At 39.0% G+C, this 21,295-nt stretch overlaps 1 protein-coding gene across 2 annotated transcripts in view; it reads left to right on the forward strand.

The window, feature by feature from the left end:
• LOC111154675 (eukaryotic translation initiation factor 4 gamma 3) overlaps positions 1-21,295 on the forward strand; it is a 373,624-nt gene that overhangs the window by 343,865 nt on the left and 8,464 nt on the right. For both annotated transcript variants that reach the window (XM_022514486.1, XM_022514485.1), the window contains 5 exons: positions 1,871-2,043; positions 9,292-9,417; positions 10,937-11,018; positions 13,089-13,187; positions 18,887-19,033. In XM_022514486.1, the coding sequence (XP_022370194.1) occupies positions 1,871-2,043; positions 9,292-9,417; positions 10,937-11,018; positions 13,089-13,187; positions 18,887-19,033 (627 nt within the window). The remainder of the gene's footprint in view (positions 1-1,870; positions 2,044-9,291; positions 9,418-10,936; positions 11,019-13,088; positions 13,188-18,886; positions 19,034-21,295) is intronic.

Consider the following 21,295-nt stretch of genomic DNA (forward strand, 5'->3'; position numbering starts at 1 on the left):
CGGGGTCCTGGGATCGAGCCCCGCGTCGGGCTCTCTGCTCAGCAGGGAGCCTGCTTCCCTTCCTCTCTCTCTGCCTGCCTCTCTGCCTAATTGTGGTCTCTGTCTATCAAATAAATAAAATCTTTAAAAAAAAGTCTTTAAAAAAAATAAATAAAAATAAAATTATTATTATTAAAGGAGTCCAAAGAGACATCATGCATCCTGACATGGGATGTTGGAGTTTCAGTTGTATCCAGAACAAGAACAAATAGCTATGTTGGACATTTGGGGACAGTTGTGGGAATTTTGAATATATACTATATATCAGATAGCATTTTTTTTTCAAGATTTTATTTATTTATTTGAGAGAGAGAGTGAGGGAGAGCATGAGCGGGAAGAGGGTTAGAGGAGGAGCAGACTCCCCACAGAGCTGAGAGCCTGATGGGGGACTTGATCCCAGGACTCCCAGATCATGACCTGAGCCAAAGGCAGTCACCCAACCAACTGATCCATGCAGGCACCCCATATATCATTTTTTTAAAGATTTATTTATTTATTTATTTTAGAGCATATAAGCCTGAGGTGGGGGAGGGGCAGAGGGAGAGAATCTTAGGCAGACACCCTGCTGAGCATGGAGCCGAATGCAGGGCTCCATCTCACCACCCTGAGATCCTGACTGAACCGAAATCACAAGTCAGATGCTTAACTGACTAAGCCACCCAGGACCCCCTTCAGATAGTATTTTTTTTTAAGATTTTATTTATTTATTTGACAGATCACAACCAGGCAGAGAGGCAGGCGGGGTGAGCGGGGAAGCAGGCTCCCCACTGAGCAGAGAGCCCGATGCGGGGCTCGATCCCAGGACCCTGGGATCATGACCTGAGCTGAAGGCAGCCGCTTAACCCACTGAGCCACCCAGGTGTCCCTCAGATAATATTTTTATTGACATTATATGAATATTAAAATTCTTACATATATGTAAAGAGAGATAACAATTGATGAATCGCAATTGAATTAAGCTATATATGTGTACATTGTACTATTCAATTTCTCTGTAGTTTGAAAGTTTTTTAGATAAAAAGTGGATGTGGGGGAGGTATGAGATAAAATAGCAGAGGGGAAATAAAGCAGCAGTGAGAAACCTAGATGTGCCTTCCTCCCTTCCTTAGTCAGGAGGCTGCCCTTCTCACATGCATGTTTCCCCTCAGAAGAGCTACTCTCTTCAGAGGTTCAACCAAAGAATTTTGGATTCAGACAAAGTTGAGTAGCTGAGGGCAGGGAGGTACACTGCTATATTGGTGATTCAGCAACCCTGGCTGTCTGGCTTCAGAGACACGGACCTAGCCAGATCCCCCTATGCTAAGGACCATTTCACAAGCCCACACCCCCAAGAACTTCCTAAAAGGTTTTAGTACTTAAGCTAACCATATTAACTTTCCTATAAAGAAAGACCTTCTTCACTGAAGATTTTGCAAACATTAACAAACAAAATTATCTCAGTTGCCACATTGAGTCGTTTGACTCATGATACTGAATCTGTTTCGTAATATGCCATTTTTAGTTTTTTAAATGATCATAACACAGGTAAACATTTTGTAGAAAAATATATTTTTTACTCTGGTTCTTTGAGTGATCTTTAGTAAAATTGTTAACCTAAATACATTACCCTTGTAAAGATCCTCTATTCTGTTGTTTTTAAATATGGTTAACATTGCCCATGTCAGCCTGCAATTTACTGAGCTATATTAATGTTTAAAACAATATTTGAAGACTGTCTTTTTTGTGGAGGTTTCTGCTGACTTTGTCGTAAGTGTGAGATTTTAAACTTATTTTTAAACTCTGGTAATGGGATCCAGGTTTCCGAGTAAGCTCTTATTTGCTGTTTGAACAGGAAGCCATGCAATGTGTGGAAGAGCTGAATGCCCAGGGCCTGCTACATGTGTTTGTGAGAATGGGAGTGGAGTCCACCCTGGAAAGGAGCCAGATCACCAGGGATCACATGGGCCAATTACTCTATCAACTGGTACAGTCAGAAAAACTCAGCAAACAGGACATTTTCAAAGGGTCAGTATCCTCCTCAAGAGTGACATTCAGTTTCTAGGCTCTTGAGCAATGGTTAATTTTAAAAGTACATTTTTAACCATTTATTTTCATAGAGTAAAATTATGTCCAGTATAATGTGTTGATGTATGATATGTTGATAGTATGTTAGTGGATATGATGGCATGTGGTAGATCGTGCTAGGGCATAAAGGTTATCTCTTGGTTTCCTAAATTTTACTGTTAGATCTGTATTATGGTATATAAGTAAGGTACCAGAGACCCCTTAAAACTCAGGCCCTCACCAGCCCACTTAAATGGTAACTGTGCATATTCTTTGAAGAAAAAGCTTTTTTGGTGTGAGGAAAATTCTGGAAAATCAACTTAAATCTAAAACTTTCAATAAAATGTGGTTATTTTGCCAATGAATGCTTGTCTGCCCACTTTAGCCCCCTAGAAGGAGGTTAACTCCAAACTGTTAATGATTTAGTCTGTTTCAGATTGGTTTCGTTATGAGTCTTGTTGATGGCTCTTTTGATGAAGTCTAGCTATCAGTAGTGTTGTGTACTCATCAGATCAGGTTCTGATATGTTTGTGATCATCATATGTGCATGGATTCTTTGTGGTATAGCCCAGAATCTTACCCAGGCTTAGGTTCTGAAATCAATGTTTAAGGTGAAAATTGCATATAGTAAAAAATTACATCTTAGGAGCCGTGCTGTGCAAATGTAAACATAGAAACACATCCAGCACTGCCAGGTGCCCACTCTCTAATCAGTTAGGAACTACAACTTCCTGAAGGCTGAGCATCAGATTCAGATTTCATTTTCAGCGTAAATGTTCATTGGGTAGAATGGCAGTAAGAATTCTGCACGACTTATTTTTCTCTTCATAAACCATTTTGGCCAAGCTCATGGTACATTCTTGTAAATTAAATGCACCATGTTGAAATGCCACTGTATGTCTTGCAGATATGGTCAACCCTTTCGAATAAGGTAACCATTAAATGCCAAAGTTGATTGTATTTAGGAATAATTACTCATTTGATTTTGTGAGGAACTAGGACAGTGTCTTTAAGGTCCTAGAAAATACATACTTGCCCTTAGGATAATTAATAACTTGTCTTTCAGCAATAAGGTAGTTTGTGATGAAGTCAGTAAATGACTAGATTAAGGTCTTCTTAGAAACTGTGGCTAAAGTTCCTATGATTCTTGGCCTTTAAGACCTAGATGGTTTCCCAGTTTCAGAAAGAGAAATCAGTTCATTCCAATAATCAGCCTGTGTAAATAGAGCAAATGAGGGTATCCGAGCCCTCACAAATTTTCTGTGCCTAGCCAACTTGAAATTATAGTTTCAAGCCTTGCAAACTACAGTTGAGGACACAATTACATTAATTTGTAAATATTTGCTTCTTTCTCATCTGTTATGATGTATTCACCAGATAATTTTACAAATGAGAATGCTGGATTACTATTTACCCTTTCTCTCTTTCTTCAAAGTATACTCTTAAGTTTATTTGTATCTAGAAAGACACTAGGAAGTAGGGTCTAGCTTCATGGCTTCATTGAACTTGTGAGGTGCTAGCTTGATTTCTTGGCTACCTCAGATGTTGGTTTTTTCCTTTGGGGGATTTTTTGAGGAAAAAGTGTCCTACTGAGACATTGTGTCTACACTTTCATGGGTGGTGATGCTGTTGCTACTGCTGGCAATAAAACCACCACCTTTTATTTATACTGAAAATGAAATGAACGCTTCTTTGTCTCAGTAGCTACTTCATCTTCCTCTGTCCCTACTTCCGTCCGCAGCTAGAGATAATGCAGTGACTCTAGACCTTGCTTTTAATACTTTTTTAGACCTAACCATGCCATCCTTAGGCCAAAACCCCTATGAAGACCCCTGTTCCTTCCTAAATCGAGAGGCCCAGCAGTTTTATGCGAAGATGAACACAAAGTGATAGCCACTTGTCATTTTCCACCAAGAGCTTTCTTGCAAATAGATCAGAGTTTCTCATTTACTTCTAAAGCCCAAATTATAAATAGTTCATACTGTCCAAAGAGGCCATTTCTTTTCTTTTCTTTTCTTTTATTAACATATAATGTAATATTAGCCCCAGGGGTACAAGTCTGTGAATTGCCAGGTTTACACACTTCACAGCACTCACCTTAGCACATACCTTCCCCAATGTCCATAACCCCACCACCCTCTCCCTACCCGCCTCCCCCGTGGCAACCATCAGTTTGTTTTATGAGATTGAGTCTCTTACAGTTTGTCTCCCTCCCGATCCCATCTTGTTTCATTTATTCTTTTCCTACCCCCAACCTCCACATTGCCCAGAGAGGCCATTTCATTTGTGCCACAAAAATACCCTGAGACTTTTGTCTCTTTAGTCCCAGTATCCAAAGACCTCTGTCTTTACATAGCCTTGCGGGCAAATATCTAAGGTCAGCTTCCTAGGATGTTGCTACCCCATAGATGCCAATTTCTAAGCAGTTAATGTCTTCGTTTTTGTTTTAAAGATTTTCTTTATTTGAGGGAGAGCACAAACAGGTAAGGAGCAGAGGGAGAAGCAGACTTGAGTGGCGTGAGGGGCAGAGAGAGAAGGAGAAGCAGGGAGCCCGACGTGGATCATGACCTGAGCTGAACACAGATGCTTAAGTGACTGAGCCACCAAGGCACCCCTTCTGAGCAGTTGTTAAAGCTGTTTCTGCCCAGCTCCCCAAGCCAGAGGTGATGTAAGGTAGAAGGCCTCCCTGTTTACTGGGCCCTGATTAGCCAGCTATTAATCTGCCATTTCTTCTACAGAACCCTTCAAAGTATGCACTGCTACTAAATTCTGATACTAGATAGAAGTTTCAAATAGGCTGTCTGTGTCATATTGTTTACCAGATAGTTTATCAACGCAAAGCATAATTGTTGCTGAGTGTAAAACATAATCCCCGTGGGGCTACTGGGTGGCTCAGTCAGTTAAATGTCTGACTCTTGGTTTCTGCTCAGGTCATAATCTCATGGATTGTGAGATGGAGCCCTGCATCAGTCTCCACACTCGTTGTGGAGTCTACTTGAGATTCTCTCTACCTCTCTCCCTCTGCCCCTCCCCCTGCTTATGCTCTAGCTGACTCGTGTAAGCTCTCTCTCAAATAAATAAATAAAGCCTAAACAAAACAAAACAAAACAAAAGCATAGGGGCACTGGTGGCTCGGTCAGTTAAGAGCTTACCTTTGGTTCAGGTCAAGATCCCCGGGTCCTGGGATCAGGCCCCACATCAGGCTCGCCACTTGATGGAAAGCCTGCTTCCCTCTTTCTCTGCTGCTCCTTCTGCTATGCTCCTCTGTCTCTCTCTGTCAAATAAATAAATAAAATCTTTAAAAAAATATTCCCACAAAGGTGACATCAAGCCATCTTGAAATTCTCAGGACTTAAATCTAAATACTTTATGATGCTAATTAGATATGTTGGTTGGGGGGCGCCCGGGTGGCTCAGTGGGTTAAGCCTCTGCCTTCAGCTCAGGTCATGGTCTCAGGGTCCTGGGATCGAGCCCCACATCGGGCTCTCTGCTCAGCGGGGCAGCCTGCTTTCCCCTCTCTCTGTCTGTCTCTCTGCCTACTTGTGATCTCTCTTTCTGTGTCAAATAAATAAATAAAATCTTTTAAAAAATAATAATAATATGTTGTTTGGTAGATATGTTACTGTATAGATCGATGTATTGCATACAGTGTTGATACATTCATTCTATAACATGGCTTTGGAAGACTTCATTCTTAAAACTATCTATAAAAATAGTTGTGTACAGTTCACTATTAGCCATGGAATTGGAATCTATTTGGAAATTTAATAAACAAATGAAAACCAGGATGATAAAAATTGGAGTTGTCAATAGACACACAATATGTACCTTTAGGAAGTTTGATATATTAGTGTTTCACTTTGGGAGATATTTGTTGGAGAGAAAATTCTTATCTCTTCGACTACTTTGGGCAACTTTTCCTGCCACTTAGGGCAATTCTACCCCACTATTCAAAGCTTACACAGACATGCAGACTTAAGTTTCAGATGCAGAATTGCAGAAGTGCAAATTTTTTTAAAAATTGCAGAGGTGCTGGTTGACAGTAGAGAAACCATGTTTGCTTATACAGGTAAGGGCTAGCTTAAAAACTCTTCTTTGGGGGCACCTGGGTGGTTCAGTGGGTTAAAGCCTCTGCCTTTGGCTCAGGTCATGATCCCAGAGTCCTGGGATCGAGCCGCACATCAGGCTCTTTGCTCAGCAGGGAACCTGCTTTCTCCTCTCTCTCTGCCTGCCTCTCTGCCTATTTGTGATCTCTGTCTGTCAAATAAATAAATAAAATCTTAAAAAAATAAAAACCTCTTCTTTGTAGTGATCCTTTGAATATGATACTAAAGTGTAAGAAGCTTTCATCCTCTTTTATTTCTTCCTTTTACCTGTAGTTAGATTCTGTTATGACCAGTCATAATAATGCTTAACCTGTTTGATTTTTAGATGTCCTCACTGTCTCTCTCTTGTTTATCTATATCAAGATATATATTTTTTAATTATCACAGTGGAAATTGTGGGAGATGCTGCTGATAATACCATTTCTAATTATGAAAGATTGCCTTTTCAGATTTCTGAACTTCCGTGAACTAAAAAAAAAGTTTGTTTTTTTTTTTACTTTTAACCATACCCCTTTAATTAAATTTTAGATAGAAACTCAGTCTCATAAAGTGAGTAAAAGTAGAGCCTCTGTAATTGAGATGACGGAGGGATGCTTAAAGTCCCACCTCTGGACTTCCCCAAAGTTTAGTCCATTGGATGTAATGGTCACTATGTACCAAGAAGCAAGATTATGGTGTAGCTCTGTCTCATTCATTCAGCCAGCAGAAAATGTGTATTATACAAGGCATTGTTACAGGATATGTAATAGGCCAAAGACATAAAGATAATTACCTAGGGATTTTTGTACACCATGTGTTTTGTTTTATTTTTTTTTAAGATTTTAATTATTTATTTGACAGAGATCACAAGCAGGGGGTGGGGGAAGCAGGCTCCCCACTGAGCAGAGATCCCGAAGTTACAAGGCTCAATCCCAGGACCCTGAGATCATGACCCAAGCTGAAGGCAGAGGCTTAACCCACTAAACCACCCAGGCGCCCCACCATGTGTTTTTCTTTAAGAAATGTACAAGATGGGGACGCCTGGGTGGCTCAGTTGGTTAAGCAGCTGCCTTCGGCTCAGGTCATGATCCCAGCGTCCTGGGATCGAGTCCCACATCAGGCTCCTTGCTCAGCAGGGAGCCTGCTTCTCCCTCTGCCTCTGCCTGCCATTCTGTCTGCCTGTGCTTGCTCTCTCTCCCTCTCTCTCTCTCTGACAAATAAAATCTTTAAAAAAAAAAAAAAAGAAATGTACAAGATGATTTAGGACCTGTAAGTCTGAAAAGAAATAAGCCTCTTACAAGCTTTTTCTATAGAAACCCTGTGTTCAGCCAAATATGTTTTTTATCAGCAGTATGGATTTGACCAGTGATTGTGTTCTGGAGACTGTCTCGTGATGTACTGACTAATCAAGAAATAGAAAACAAAGGCAAGAGTATGGGTAGATGTCTTCTAGTTGTAATATGAAGTGAAAATCACAGATCTACTGCTGAGAGACCCAGATAGCTACAGTTGTCTCATGAGCTCATTAAATAGCTTAATCTATGCCACTAAGCCATAGAACATGAATTGACATTATAGGATGATTAGCCCAGAAATCGTGGAGTCCAGCCAGATAATGTGCCATCAGTGGTACATTAACTGAGCTTAAAGTGTGCACATAATGAGAGAATAGTTAAGTTATCTGTTGTACAGCAAGTAGATGTCAAATCATTATGAGCTGTGAGGCCTGAAAGTTGGTGTTAAGGATTCATGAAGCCCAGAGTTAAGTAATGTCACAGAGCTACAAACTTTTGAAATGGCACCTTCAGAAGGGTGACCCTGCCTTGTAGTGGTATCTCTTTTTAAGTGAGAATTTTTAATGACATGTAGACCCTTATGGTAGGTACACAGAGTGGCGTGCTCTAGCTAAGAATTGAACTACAGTGAAAGAAGCACACATTTTTCTGTATGCAGAGATATGGAAAGCTGTGAAGACAAATATACCTGCCCATGCCCCAGCACTCACTCATCCCTTTCCTTACAATTACCTGTATGTCCTTGTAACTATATGTATGTCTCCTTTATTTAAATTTACTTTTGTTTTTGTCCTTTTTAATATGCTGTGTATGGGACTAATTCACAAAGTCTTGAATTAAACGTTATTTTTTTTTTTTAATTTTTATTCATTTGACAGAGAGAGAGAGAGAGAGATCACAAGTAGGCAGAGAGGCAGGCAGAGAGAGAGGGAAGCAGGCTCACCGCTGAGCAGAGAGCCCGATGCGGGGCTCGATCCCAGGACCCTGAGATCATGACCTGAGCCGAAGGCAGAGGCTTAACCCACTGAGCCACCCAGGTGCCCCGAATTAAACGTTTTTATATTAATAAATGAATAGCTGTGATTTTTCACCCTAAATAAATATGTACTGATATTTTGTATTTGACTTTCCAAGTTTTTATATTTAAAACCCATTTTTTTTCACACTGAAAAAAATTTCATAGCATGAAATCCTGAAACCATTAGTTTTTATTTAAAGGTACAACAGTTTTTAATATGTCATAATGATAATATTATTAGTAATGTCATCAGACTCTTTTATATCCAATCAGTTTGTTTCCCTCATTGTATGCTCCTCAAGGACAAGGGTTTTTGTCCTTTCTTCTCTTTGGGTCTAGTTTACATTACACCAAAATTTTTATTCGGGGCATCTGACTGACACAGGGAGTACCATACTCAACTGTAGATAGTGTAGGATTAGATTGGATATCTCTTCCCCCAGAACATAACATGGCTGCCTTGTTTTCATCGTAGAATCTTCCACGTGTCACCTTTATACGGAGTTACCTTCTGTCCCCATATAGATTGGCACATCCTGGTACCATAGTTCATGTTCTTCAGATATTAGCCCTTTCTGCGGTGTGCTTTTGTTTGTGCTGTTCTTTCTCCTCCACTAACGTAAGCTCTTGAGAATAAGAACTTATTTATCAGTTACTTTATGCCTAGCATGTTATCTAACATGGTATCTAACATAATACCTATTAAACAGATGCTTTAATAGGTATTTGTTGACTGACTGATTTTTGGTCTCTTTATTTAATCTTAACTTTTGAATTACATTTGTGTGATTTTTTCTCTTGTTCTTTTCAGTTTTTCAGAAACATTGGAATTGGCGGATGACATGGCCATTGATATTCCCCACATTTGGTTGTACCTTGCTGAACTGGTAACCCCCATGTTAAAAGAAGGAGGAATCTCCATGAGAGAACTTCTCATGTAAGTTTTACTTGCTTTTTGTTTTTGTTTTTGTGGGTGTGTATACAGCAAGCTAAACTGATACGAAACGTTAGCAGCGAACTCTAGCGTAGTGCTGTTCCCTTGGTCCCTTTGGAGGCTCTTGGATGCAGCCTGTGACTCTTCACAACTTCGCATTTCAGGGGATTAGGAAGTACAGACTGTCAGTTACAAAGTAAATAAGTCATGGGGATGAAACCTGTAGCATGGGGAATATAGCCAATAATATCACAATAACTTTGTATGGTGACAGATGGTAGCTATACTTATCACAGTGAGCATTTTATAATATATATAATTGTCAAATCACTGTTATACACTTGAAACTAATACAACTATTCTTCAGTTTAAAAAAAGACATTTCAGTGTGAAAATGTTACATTACACTTTATCTGCAGTGGAGAAGTCATGGGGATATGATGACTCTGTGGTCCATTGAGGTTAACAACGTTTGTCGATAGGGCTCCAGAATCACTTAACTGGAAAGTTATTAATAGGTCCTGGAAACTTAATGTTGATCTGACTTTTATGTCTGTCATTATTCAAATGCCATGAGAAGTTATTTCTACATAATAGCTTGTCAGACTGATATTTGCATAGTATATACTCTGGTTTTAATAAAATGAATTGCATTTTAGGCATTCCTAGGTTTGGACAGGAGTTGGGAATTGTTGCTATATTGTACAGACTAATTTTTCCTAAACTCTTTTTTACAACAGTAGTATTTCCCCCAAAACTTCATATGGTCAAACTCCACATACTATGTGTCCCTTTTGTTTGAGGCTTGCAGCACATTAAAGAATATGAGAATTCTGTAGTAAAACAAAATCAGAAAAACTATTTAACTTTGGGCACCTGGCTGGCTCAGTCTGTAGCATATGTGACTCTTCACCTCTCAGTCATGAGTTCAAGCCCTCACTGGGCATAGAGCTTATTTTAAAAAAATACAAATTTGAAAAGATTTTATCTTTGTTTAATTCAGCATTGCCTCACTTAATTGTAGAATCCTTTTCTTGAGGAATAATTATTCATATCCTATGGAACACAGTGTGGGAAATACTGATTTAGACTTTGAAAAAAAATGGTCCCTTTCTGTTTTATCCATAGTCTAAAGAACATCTTCCTTTTTAAAAAATACTTCATAATTAAGCTTTGTAGTTCCCTGTTACCTAAGGTTCTTCTCTCCTTTAGGCTTGAAGTGGTATTTAGGTAAATAGATGATTAAGTGAGACTGATTATTGCATTGCTTCTATCACTAAGGCAATCAGAGAAAAAGGCAAAACCCAGAAATTCTAAGGTCCCTTTCCAGCTTCTCCATGAAGCATAAAGTGAACTTGAAGTCTTCTGCTGAACATTACTTAGAGCATGTCCTGGAACTTTCTCTTGCCCATTATTATTTAGGTTGCATAGTATCTGTTCTTTTGGCACACATTGTTTGCCTACTGTTCTAGAATAGGGAGTTTGTTCAGAGGAACTTAATCACTACTCCTGTCTTTTACAGAGAATTTAGCAAACCTTTACTTCCTGTTGGAAGAGCTGGGGTCTTGCTTTCTGAAATATTGCACCTTCTATGCAAACAAATGGTGAGTGTTCAACCGAGTGTCAGACTCAACAGCATATTAGGAAGGGCAATAATTTGGGGTCCTGAGTTATCCGTGAAGAGCTTAGGTATCACTGTGCAAGTATTTCTGTAGCCTTTTATTATTTGAAAAGAAGTGTTTCAACCTGATTTCTTACAGAGGTCTATTTCTCCTTCTGTTAGTAGTAACTTGGCAAAGAATTCTCTAATCTCAACTGGATTTGGTATAATTCTAAAGAATCTCAAAATATGTTGTATTAGTGACCAGTAATTTTATCTTCTTGAAACATAATGGCTGTATTAGTTTTACTTTTAGTAGATTTCAGTGAAAACTCCTTGCTTTTAGAGCAAGGTAAGATGCCTAAAATGATAATTTTATTAATTTTGGATCTCAGGATAGGTAATCTGATTAGTAATAGGTGTTAAAAATTATTCTACAGAAAAAAAAATTATTCTACAGAATTGTGAATCGCTCTCTTAAAGTTATATTTAATTTAGTTTAATAAATAGTGCACATTTCTCTGCAAAGCTCTATGCCAGGTTCCTAGTTTACAAAGATAACTAAGTCTTCAAAGAATTCATAAACTAGAAAGGGAGACAGACAAGTCTAAACCAAAACTTTCAAGAGTGTTTCAGTGTTATATTAAAGGTCTAAGAGGTTTGGGAAAGTGGTATTAACAACACCTGGGGTGAGAAACATCAAAATAAAATTCATACATGAAAATTCTGGAGTGATTCCTGACTTATTGGGATGATATTTTTCATTGTTTTATTATAAGCATCAGTAAAACTGTTTTGTTTCATTTCTCCCTCTGGGTATACAGAAGTCCCTTTGTATTACATCTCTGTACGAGTTATTCATGGACAGGTGTACTAAAGAGCCTGGACTCTAGTTCTAGTTATTTGTTATTAATACTACTTACTTGATGGCACTACAGTTTTTATTGAACCCTAATTTGTAGGTCCAGAATTCCTTCCTCCTTTCCTAACCTACTTCACTTCGGTCCTTATTAAAAACTCAAATTCTTATTAACTTTTATGTGTAGAAACAGAAAGCAAATTCTCATTTTTCCTAACCAAGTTCTCATAGAGCATAAATTCTGCAGTCAGCCTGAGTTTACATCCTGAATTTGGTGGGTTATCAGCTAGCTGTGCCTTGGGCAAGTTACTCTATGAAATAATCAGTACATGTTTCATAGCTGGTAGCCACGGCTCAACGGCTGACCTTTCCCTTTATCACTGTGACTTCATTCAGGCAGTGGACTTGTACCTTCTCATCAGTTTTCAGCTGACAGCAGCTCTTCTCTGTTATTTCTTGGGTTCAACCATGTTCCTCTTGCCCTTGAAATACTTATCATTCCTGGTCCAGGAGCAGTAACCTCCTTAGTCATTCTCATGTTAGCATAATTGTGATCTACTATGAAGAGGAAGGGGTTCCAGTGAGGCTTGATGAATGGCTTTAATAGCAGATGTATATAACACTATCTAGGACAAGAGACACTGTTGAATTTATGAACTCTGAATTGAACCTTTTTTAGGTGCTTATTTTCATAAATCCCAAACATGAGTTTACAGTTCCCCAGATTAGTCATCCGATAAAATAAGTTATTGAACCTTTAATAGCTATATCACAGCCATTCACCATTACATTTGCATACATTCAGATACCTTGGTGTGAAAGCAAGGAGTCCTAAGACATTAACTTCATATCAACAAGGGAAAGTTTTGGGCGGTCTGGGTGGCTCAGTGGGTTAAAGCCTTTGCCTTCAGCTCAGATCACAATCCCAGGGTCCTGGGATTGAGCCCCACATCGGGCTCTCTGCTGAGCGGGGAGCCTGCTTCCTCCTCTCTCTGCCTGCCTCTCTGCCTCCTTGTGATCTCTGTCTGTCAAATAAATAAAAATAAAATATAAAAAAAAAAAACAAAACAAGGGAAAGTTTTGAGTTTTTAGTCTTTACAATGCTATACTCTTGACTTTAAGCAAGCCTTCTCCTCTCCTCCTCCACCTCCTTCTCCTCCTCTTCCTTCTTATCACAATGTAAAAGTAAATGGATTGGACTTATCTCTGTTTTAGAGCCATAAGAAAGTGGGAGCCTTATGGAGGGAGGCTGACCTCACCTGGAAGGACTTTCTACCAGAAGGAGAAGATGTACATAATTTTCTCTTGGAGCAGGTAAGAACAAGGCTTATACCTTCCTGTTTTATAGTAGTTGGTCTGTTTTACAGACTAAATGAAGGTAATTTCGTTAGTAGTTCAGTCATGAAAAGTAGACCAAAATAAGATTCATGGTCAAAAATTCATTTTAAGTCCATGCTTTAGGGCCATTCCAGCTATTCACTCATTAGATGATAGATAAAGAATAAAATTTAAAGGATTTAGCCACACACGGAAAACAAGCTACGTATGTCCATGAACCAGAAAGGAAGTTGATAAATAAAGCAGGGGTTATAGGGCTAAACCTGTAAGTCTTCTGAGCTCTGAGTCTAAAAACCAGTAGAGACAGGCAGAAATTATTTCTATGAGGTAATGAGGACTAGTACGCCCCTTACAGGGCAGAAAATTAGAGGATAGGCTTACTGCATGAAACCAAGTAGGAGCTCCATAGAAAGATAAATGCAAGGAAATAGACACAGTCATAGAGCCAAAACCTTAGGTAGGCTGTCTGCTTGGTAACTTGATCCAGAAATCCACAACAAGGTATAAGACCCCGTGATCAATATATTCTGGTTCTCATTAAGAAATTGTGGAGGATCAGATAGAGGCAACCATATGAGGAAGAGTGACAGAGAAAGGAAACAACTCCCTCTCAAAATGATCCTGCAAGGGATGCCTGGGTGGCTCAGTCAGTTAAGTGTCTGCCTTTGGCTCGGGTCATAATCCCAGAGTCCTGGGATTGAGTCCCACATTGGGCCCCTTTCTCAGTGGGGAGCCTACTTCTTCCTCTCCTTTGCTGCTCCCCCTGCTTGTGTGCTCACTGTCTCTCTCTCTCTCCTTCTCTGACAAATAAATAAATAAAATCTTAAAAAAAATTATCCTGCAAATCAAGTCCTAAAGTATAGGAAAATTAAAGCCAAGACAACTAACAAAATGATAAATAAGTAGAAAAAAATCACTCAGGTAAAATGAAAATAAAGCAATCTGAAAATTATTTTAAAGTAAGTATGTTGTGCTGGATAAAGACACTGCATTAGGTTACTGGGGACGTTAACTTCCTAGATACTCTGGAGAGCCCTCCTGCCAAAAGGTAAAAGCCTAGATGAAGCATAATTTATTTGCATTGCTGGGTTCGTAGAAAGTGAACATAATTGCTAAGGAACTAACCTAGTAAGTGTTATATGAAACTATGAGTATCACTGATTTGTTTTTGTTTTAAGATTTTATTTATTTATTTAACACAGAGATCACAAGTAGGCAGAGAGGCAGGCAGAGAGAGAGGGGGAAGCAGGCCTCTTGCTGAGCAGAAAGCCCAATGCAGGGCTGGATCCCAGGACCCTGAGATTGTGACCTGAGCTGAAGGCAGAGGCTTAACCCACTGCGCCACCCAGGTGCCTCTCACTGAGTGTTTTAAATTTTTAAAAGTCCTCATACTTTGTTTTTTTTTAAATAAAGTTTATGATAATACATATTGGAAAATTAATTCATTAAACATATAATAGAGCCTTTAAAAGAACTGCTCAGTTTTCAGAGCAGAAAGAAAAATGAATCAAGAAAAATGAACAGGGGGCGCCTGGGTGGCTCAGTGGGTTAAGCCTCTGCCTTCGGCTCAGGTCATGATCCCAGGGTCCTGGGATCGAGCCCCGCATCGGGCTCTCTGCTCAGCAGGGAGTCTGCTTCCTCCTCTCTCTCTCTCTCTGCCTGCCTCTCTGCCTACTTGTGATCTCTGCCTGTCAAATAAATAAATAAAATCTTAAAAAAAGAAAGAAAAATGAACAGTGCCTGGGGACCTATAGGACACCATCAAGCATACTATCATGGGCATTAGAGAGTCCCAGAAGGGAGAAGAGAGAGAGAAAGAAAGGACAGGGCAGAAAAATTATTTGAAGACATAATAGCCATAAACATCCCAAACTTGATCCAAGATAGGAATCTACGTGTGTAGAAATTTCAGTGAACTCTAAGCAAGATAAACTGAATGAGATTTACTCGGAGATGTATTACAATGAAACTTTTGAGTGACAAAGACCGAATTCTTGAAAGCAGCTAAAAAAACAAGTGACTTGGCCTGTACAAGGAATCCTCAACAAGATCAATAGCCAATTTTTCATCAGCCAAAAGATACTGGGATGATCTATTTAAGAAATTTAATAACTTTGGGGGCACCTGAGTGGCTTAGTCTATTAAATGTCTGACTTCAGCTCAGGTCATGATCCCAGAGTCCTTGGATCAGGCCCCTAGTTGGGCCCCATGCTCAGCGGGAAGTCTGTATCTCCTCCCTCTCCCACTGCTTCCCCACCCCCACTTGTGCCTTCTTTCTCTCTCAAATGGATAAATACCATCTTTTAAAATAAATTTAAAAAAAGAAATTAAATAACTTTAAACCAGGAATTTTATATATGGCAAAATTTTCCTTTAAAGATGAAGAGGGAAAAAAATGAGGGAAAAAAAATAAAAATGAAGAGGAAGCGAAGCATTTCCAGATTTAAAAGCTAAGTGAGTTTGTCAGCAGTAGACCTGCCCTATGGGAAATGCTAAAGTGAGTCTTTCAGGCTGAAACAAAAGGGCACTGGATAGTAACCTCAAGCCATAGGAAGAAATAAAGATCCCTGGTGGTTAAGGTAACCACATAGGTAAATATAAAAGCAAGTATTACTATGTTGTGGTTTGTGGTTTCTCTTTTTTGTTTCCTATATGTTTTAAAAGGCAAATCCATAAAATAATAATTATAAATATGTATAAACAGGCACACAGTGTATAAAGATATAATTTATAAAAATAACATAAAGATGGTTTCTCACAGAATTGCCATATGACCCAGCAATTCCATTTCTAGGTATATATCCGGAAATAGGAAATTATATGGCACCTGGGTTTCAAATAAACCTGGATTCAGGTTCCAGCCTTAAACCACTTCATGTGACTCTGAACAAATTACTTGATTTCTCTAAGCCTCAGGATCATAACTTAGGAAATGATAATAATACCTACCTTGTGGAATTTTTATGGGGATTAAATGGAATAATGTTTAAGAAACACTGAGCACAGAGAATTAATCAATTTGAATGTTGTTGTTACTAATAAAAATATTTAAAGGGTAGTTAGAAAAATGAGGTTTTAGAAAACCTGGTCTTCCCTATCCTGACTTTTGGCTTTTTTCTAAAATACTTGGTTCAGTGCCTTTTTTCCTGGGGACCCTAGTACGTTCTGCAAGAGGTAGTGATGAACCGATTCGCAAATTTGAAGCCCAGCCTTCTGGGCTCCAGAAAGATGAGATAAGTTATGCAGAAACACAGGGGTTCTGAGAAGCAATTGTTTCTTTCCAGGGACAATTGCAAACTTTACAGCTCAGCACCAACTCCCTTTGGCAGTGGTAAAGGCTTTCATTTTCAAATTTTTATGTCGTATTTTATTAATGAGCAGTATACTTTGTTTGATTTTATTGTTGTTAATAAATAAATTCTTACAAAAAAATAAAATGCTACATAAATGGTAAAGACAATCAAAACAGTAGGATGAATCCTTCTCCACACAATCCCCCCCCCCCCCAGAATTCAAGGTAGTTTTTCCTTTGTGGATCTGGGGAAGGTATAGGAATATATCAAAGTCCCCAAAGGTATTAGAGTAAAGCTGGTGCTAATAATCTTTAATATTTTAACCTATGGTTTTTGTATAGTGAAACTTAACTGAGTAAAGCATACTTCTATATCACACTGCCTTATACCCTTGAAAATTACCAGTGATTTTGATTTTTTTTTAACCACTCCTGTAAGAATTGAACAATTATGGTGTGATTTCTTTTTTTATATTTAGTATATGTGTGTGATCATAATTTTATGTACATGTGTCAGAATGGCATAAAAATCATCAAATTTTTTCAAGTATTTTAACAATTAAGGTGAAATTCACGTAACATCCAGTTAATCATTTTAAAATGTACAATTCAATGACATTTAGTGTATTAACAATGTTGTGCAACCACCACCCAAAATAGTTTTTATTTATTTATTTTTAAAGATTTTATTTATTTATTTGACACAGAGAGAGAGATCACAAGTAGACAGAGAGGCAGGCAGAGAGGGAGCAAGAAGCAGGCTCCCCGCTGAGCAGAGATTCCTGATGCGGGGCTCCATCCCAGGACCCTGAAATCATGACCTGAGCCGAAGGCAGAGGCTTAAACCCACTGAGCCACCCAGGCACCCCCCCCCAAAATACTTTTATTGCAAAAGAATTGTTGGGGCGCCTGCGTGGTCCTGCTGGTATAGGGCTTTTCCCTTCCAGGTTAATGGGTGGCTCTACCCAAGTGTATGGTCCTAGAGCCCTGTTGGTCCCAGCAGGGTGCACATTCTTAGTGCCCTGAGCCCTTGGAACTGGCTGAAGTTGAGGTTGGTGGTGGTCTTCTCATCTTAGAACAAGCCTTTCTGGTAGAAGTAGCTGAGTCAGGGCGCCTGGGTGGTTCAGTGGGTTAAGCCTCTGCTGTCAGCTTGGGTCATGATCTCAGGGTCCTGGGATCGAGCCCTGCATCGGGCTCTCTGCTTGGCGGGGAGCCTTCTTCCCCAACCTCTCTCTGCCTGCCTCTCTGCCTTCTTGTGATCTCTCTCTCTCTCTCTCTCTCAAATAAATAAAATCTTAAAAAAAAAAAAAAAGAAGAAGAAGAAGAAGAAGAAGTAACTGAATCAGGCCTGAACTCCCAACCCCCATCCCTGACTCTAGAGTCCTTATATCTGTGCTCCATCAAGCTGCCACTTGTGGGGGCCTTAGGACTTTACGTGGTAGAGCGAGCCAGTGTTCTAGGAGAATTTGAAGGCATGTACACTTGTTTTTAGGCTGTCCAGGGTCATTGTCATGGATGTGAAGCAACGGCCAGATAACTCTTATAAAGTATTTAAGAACAAAGTGAGAGCAGGACAGGAGAGGTGAAACCAGTGCTCCTAATAGGGCTGCAGAGCTCCTTATGTGTGCTCACAGAGCTTCCCAGGGGCCCTCTGTGCCTGCTGCCTGCATGAACTGTGTGTGCAGGTGGTGCTGTCAAGGCTGATGCGAAGGCATTTCTGCATTGGGTTGGACCCACACAGGCCATGATGATGTGATTTGGTGCAGTGACTACATATATACAGTCTTTCTCCATACCAGAATATTTAGTCCTTTGGAATTGAATGATTTTTGTGGGGAAAAAGGTCTTTCGTGCCATACTGATAAAACCCTTCATTTTTGTTGTCCTCCCTACAATACACTGGTTGTTCAGGAATTTTATAATATAGCATCATTTCTCTGACTTGGATTCAGAATGGTCAGGAGGTATTTGAAGGACTTCACCAAATTTAGAATTTTGACAACTGTTCTGTGCCAGTACTGATACTAAACCATAGGCTGCAGAAGGAGTTAAATTGTACTGTTAGTATTCATGCCATGCCATGCAGCTATGTCATTGCTAAGAGCACAACTGAATGATTTGGAGTGAGCGTAGCCACAGAGATAATTCTAGGGGTCTTGTTGGTTTTTTGTTTTTAAGGAGAATCAGAGATAGACAATATAAAAAGTTGGAGAAATGTTCAGAAAGGTAGGAGAGTGAGACTTTTACAGAACTGTAAGTAAAAAATGGCTTCTGCTGATCCTTTTGACCCATGTAAAATAAAACATTGCCCATGACTTTGTTTTCCTCTCAGGGTATTACTAATACTGACTTACATTAATATATACAACATTTTATGTTTCAGAAGTTGGACTTTATAGAGTCTGATAGTTCCTGTTCCTCTGAAGCACTTTCAAAAAAAGAACTCTCTGCTGAAGAGCTGTATAAGCGACTCGAGAAACTCATTATCGAGGACAAAGCGAATGATGAACAGATCTTTGACTGGGTAGAGGTATAGAGATTATGTCACCTTCCCTGGTATCTCTGCAAGAACGATTCTCGTAGGAAAACTTGCATTCACGTACAGGCACACCTCAGAGAGAGTGCGGGCTCGGTTCCAGACCACAATAAAGCGAATACTGTAATAAAGCGAGTCAAATTAATTTCTTGTTTTCTCAGTGCATATGAAAGTTATGTTCACACAATGCTGTAGTCTGTTAAGTCTGTAATAGCATTATACCTAAAAAAGTACATAGAATCTTAAATACTTTATTGCTAAAAAATGCTACCCATCCATCCTCTGAGCTTTCAGTGAGTCATAATTGCTGATCACAGTTCATTATAACAAATACAGTGTAATAAAAAAGTTCAAAATACTGTGAGAATTATCCAGATGTGACACACAGAAATGAGCAAATACTGTTGGGTAAATGGCACTGACAGAATTGCTCAGTGCAGGGTTGCCATAAACTTTCAATTTGTAAAAAACACAATATCACTGAATTACATAAACAATAAAACAAGGATGCCTGTATCTTCCCTTCCACTTCATAGGAGTATTTAACCTTAATGAAGTTACTTCTTATTCTTTCACGTATGTGTATTTGAAACTATAAGACTGTTTTTTTTATCTTTATAAGATTTACAGTTTTTTATAAGGTCAAGTAAAACTACTCCAAACAGAAGCCATTTTCCTGAGTCTATCATTAGTTTAGGATAGACCCTACATTTTACTATTCAAAAAAGACATATTTGGGGCACCTGCATGGTTCAGTCAGTTAAGCACATGCATTTAGCTCAGGTTATGATTCCAGGGTCCTGAGATCAGTCCCACGTCAGGCTCTCTGCTCAGCAGGAGTCTGCCATCCCTCTCTGTTCTCCTCTCTCTCTCTCTTCTCAAATAAATAAATAAAAATCTTTATTAGAAAAAAGACATGTTTTTCCTAAATTTTCCTGCATTTTAAATACCATTCTGGATGAAATTAATAAATAATATGTAATTGTTCTGAATTATGTTGGCTTTCATCTTCATAGTAATTCTCCCTTCTGAAAATTTTATACCTTTCATGTGGAATCTGTTGATCATGTCTCTTTTTAATCTTCTACTGTTTTCCTTCAGTGATTCTTGTTTATGTAAGTATGTTTTACTGTACACATTTTCCATGGGATCATATAATCAAGTTGAAAGAGAGTCATGGAGGACTAATCTGGTCCTTTCCCTCTTGGATAAATCCTTTTTTATAGTCCTTGTAATGGGTTGTTCTTTTTTTTTTTTTTTTTTTTTAAGATTATGTTTATTTATTTGACAGAGATCACAAGTAGGCAGAGAGGCAGGCAGAGAGGGGGGGGGAAGCAGGCTCCCCGTTGAGCAGAGAGCCCGATGTGGGGCTTGATCCCAGGACCCTGGGATCACGACCCGAGCCGAAGGCAGAGGCTTTAACCCACTGAGCCACCCAGGCGCCCCTGGGTTGTTCATTCTTTGTCTACTTTAGGCATTGAGAAATAGTGAAACTTCTGATAATTTTTTTTTTTTAATATTTTTTCCTCCATGTCTATTCAGGGTAGTAAATCTATCCTGTCACCTAGTTGGGAATCTTTTAATTAATTGTAATAGTTTGCTGTTATATATCCCTGTCTCCCTCTCTAGGTTCTCTCATCCTTTCTTAAAATCTTGATATCCAGACTCTTGTTTAGTTACTCTTATACAAACATAGCCTGGATTTTCAGTATCACTCTCACAAGTGACATGTGCAAATTGAACATGATTGCCAGATGTGATGCAACAGTGTGGAGTTAGGCAGTGCTGTCATGTTTTTTGTTTTGAACTCTGTGCTCACCACACTGAACTCAGATTGCTCTTTCAGTCATAGAGTACCCTTTCTTCTATGTTCTACTATTTAGTCATCTGTGCCGCCTACAACTTTAACGCATTTAGTTTTGGAACCAGAACGGGCCTTTAAAAATTATTTCTGCTTATGTTCATCTTCTTAAACTTAGATACAAGTTTTTGTCTCTCAGGACATTTTAGATTCTGACTTTGATCATAAAATTTCCTTGCCATCTTTTTCACTTTGTGTCTTCCTTGCATTTCATTAATATGTCAACTTTATCTTCATCCAAGTAGTGGGTAAAATATGTGAATGGGGCAAATTAGCTTCCTTTTAGGAACAAGATCCCACCTCTACCCCCATGGACACTTCCAGCTGTTAATCTGTTTATTATTTCACATCATTTTACTGTCTATCTCATCTCTTCATCTTGCCTATAAGGGTAC

The sequence above is a fragment of the Enhydra lutris genome, unplaced genomic scaffold (assembly GCF_002288905.1).
Source record: "Enhydra lutris kenyoni isolate GAN:26980312 unplaced genomic scaffold, ASM228890v2 scaffoldscaffold38, whole genome shotgun sequence".
NCBI lineage: Eukaryota > Metazoa > Chordata > Mammalia > Carnivora > Mustelidae > Enhydra > Enhydra lutris.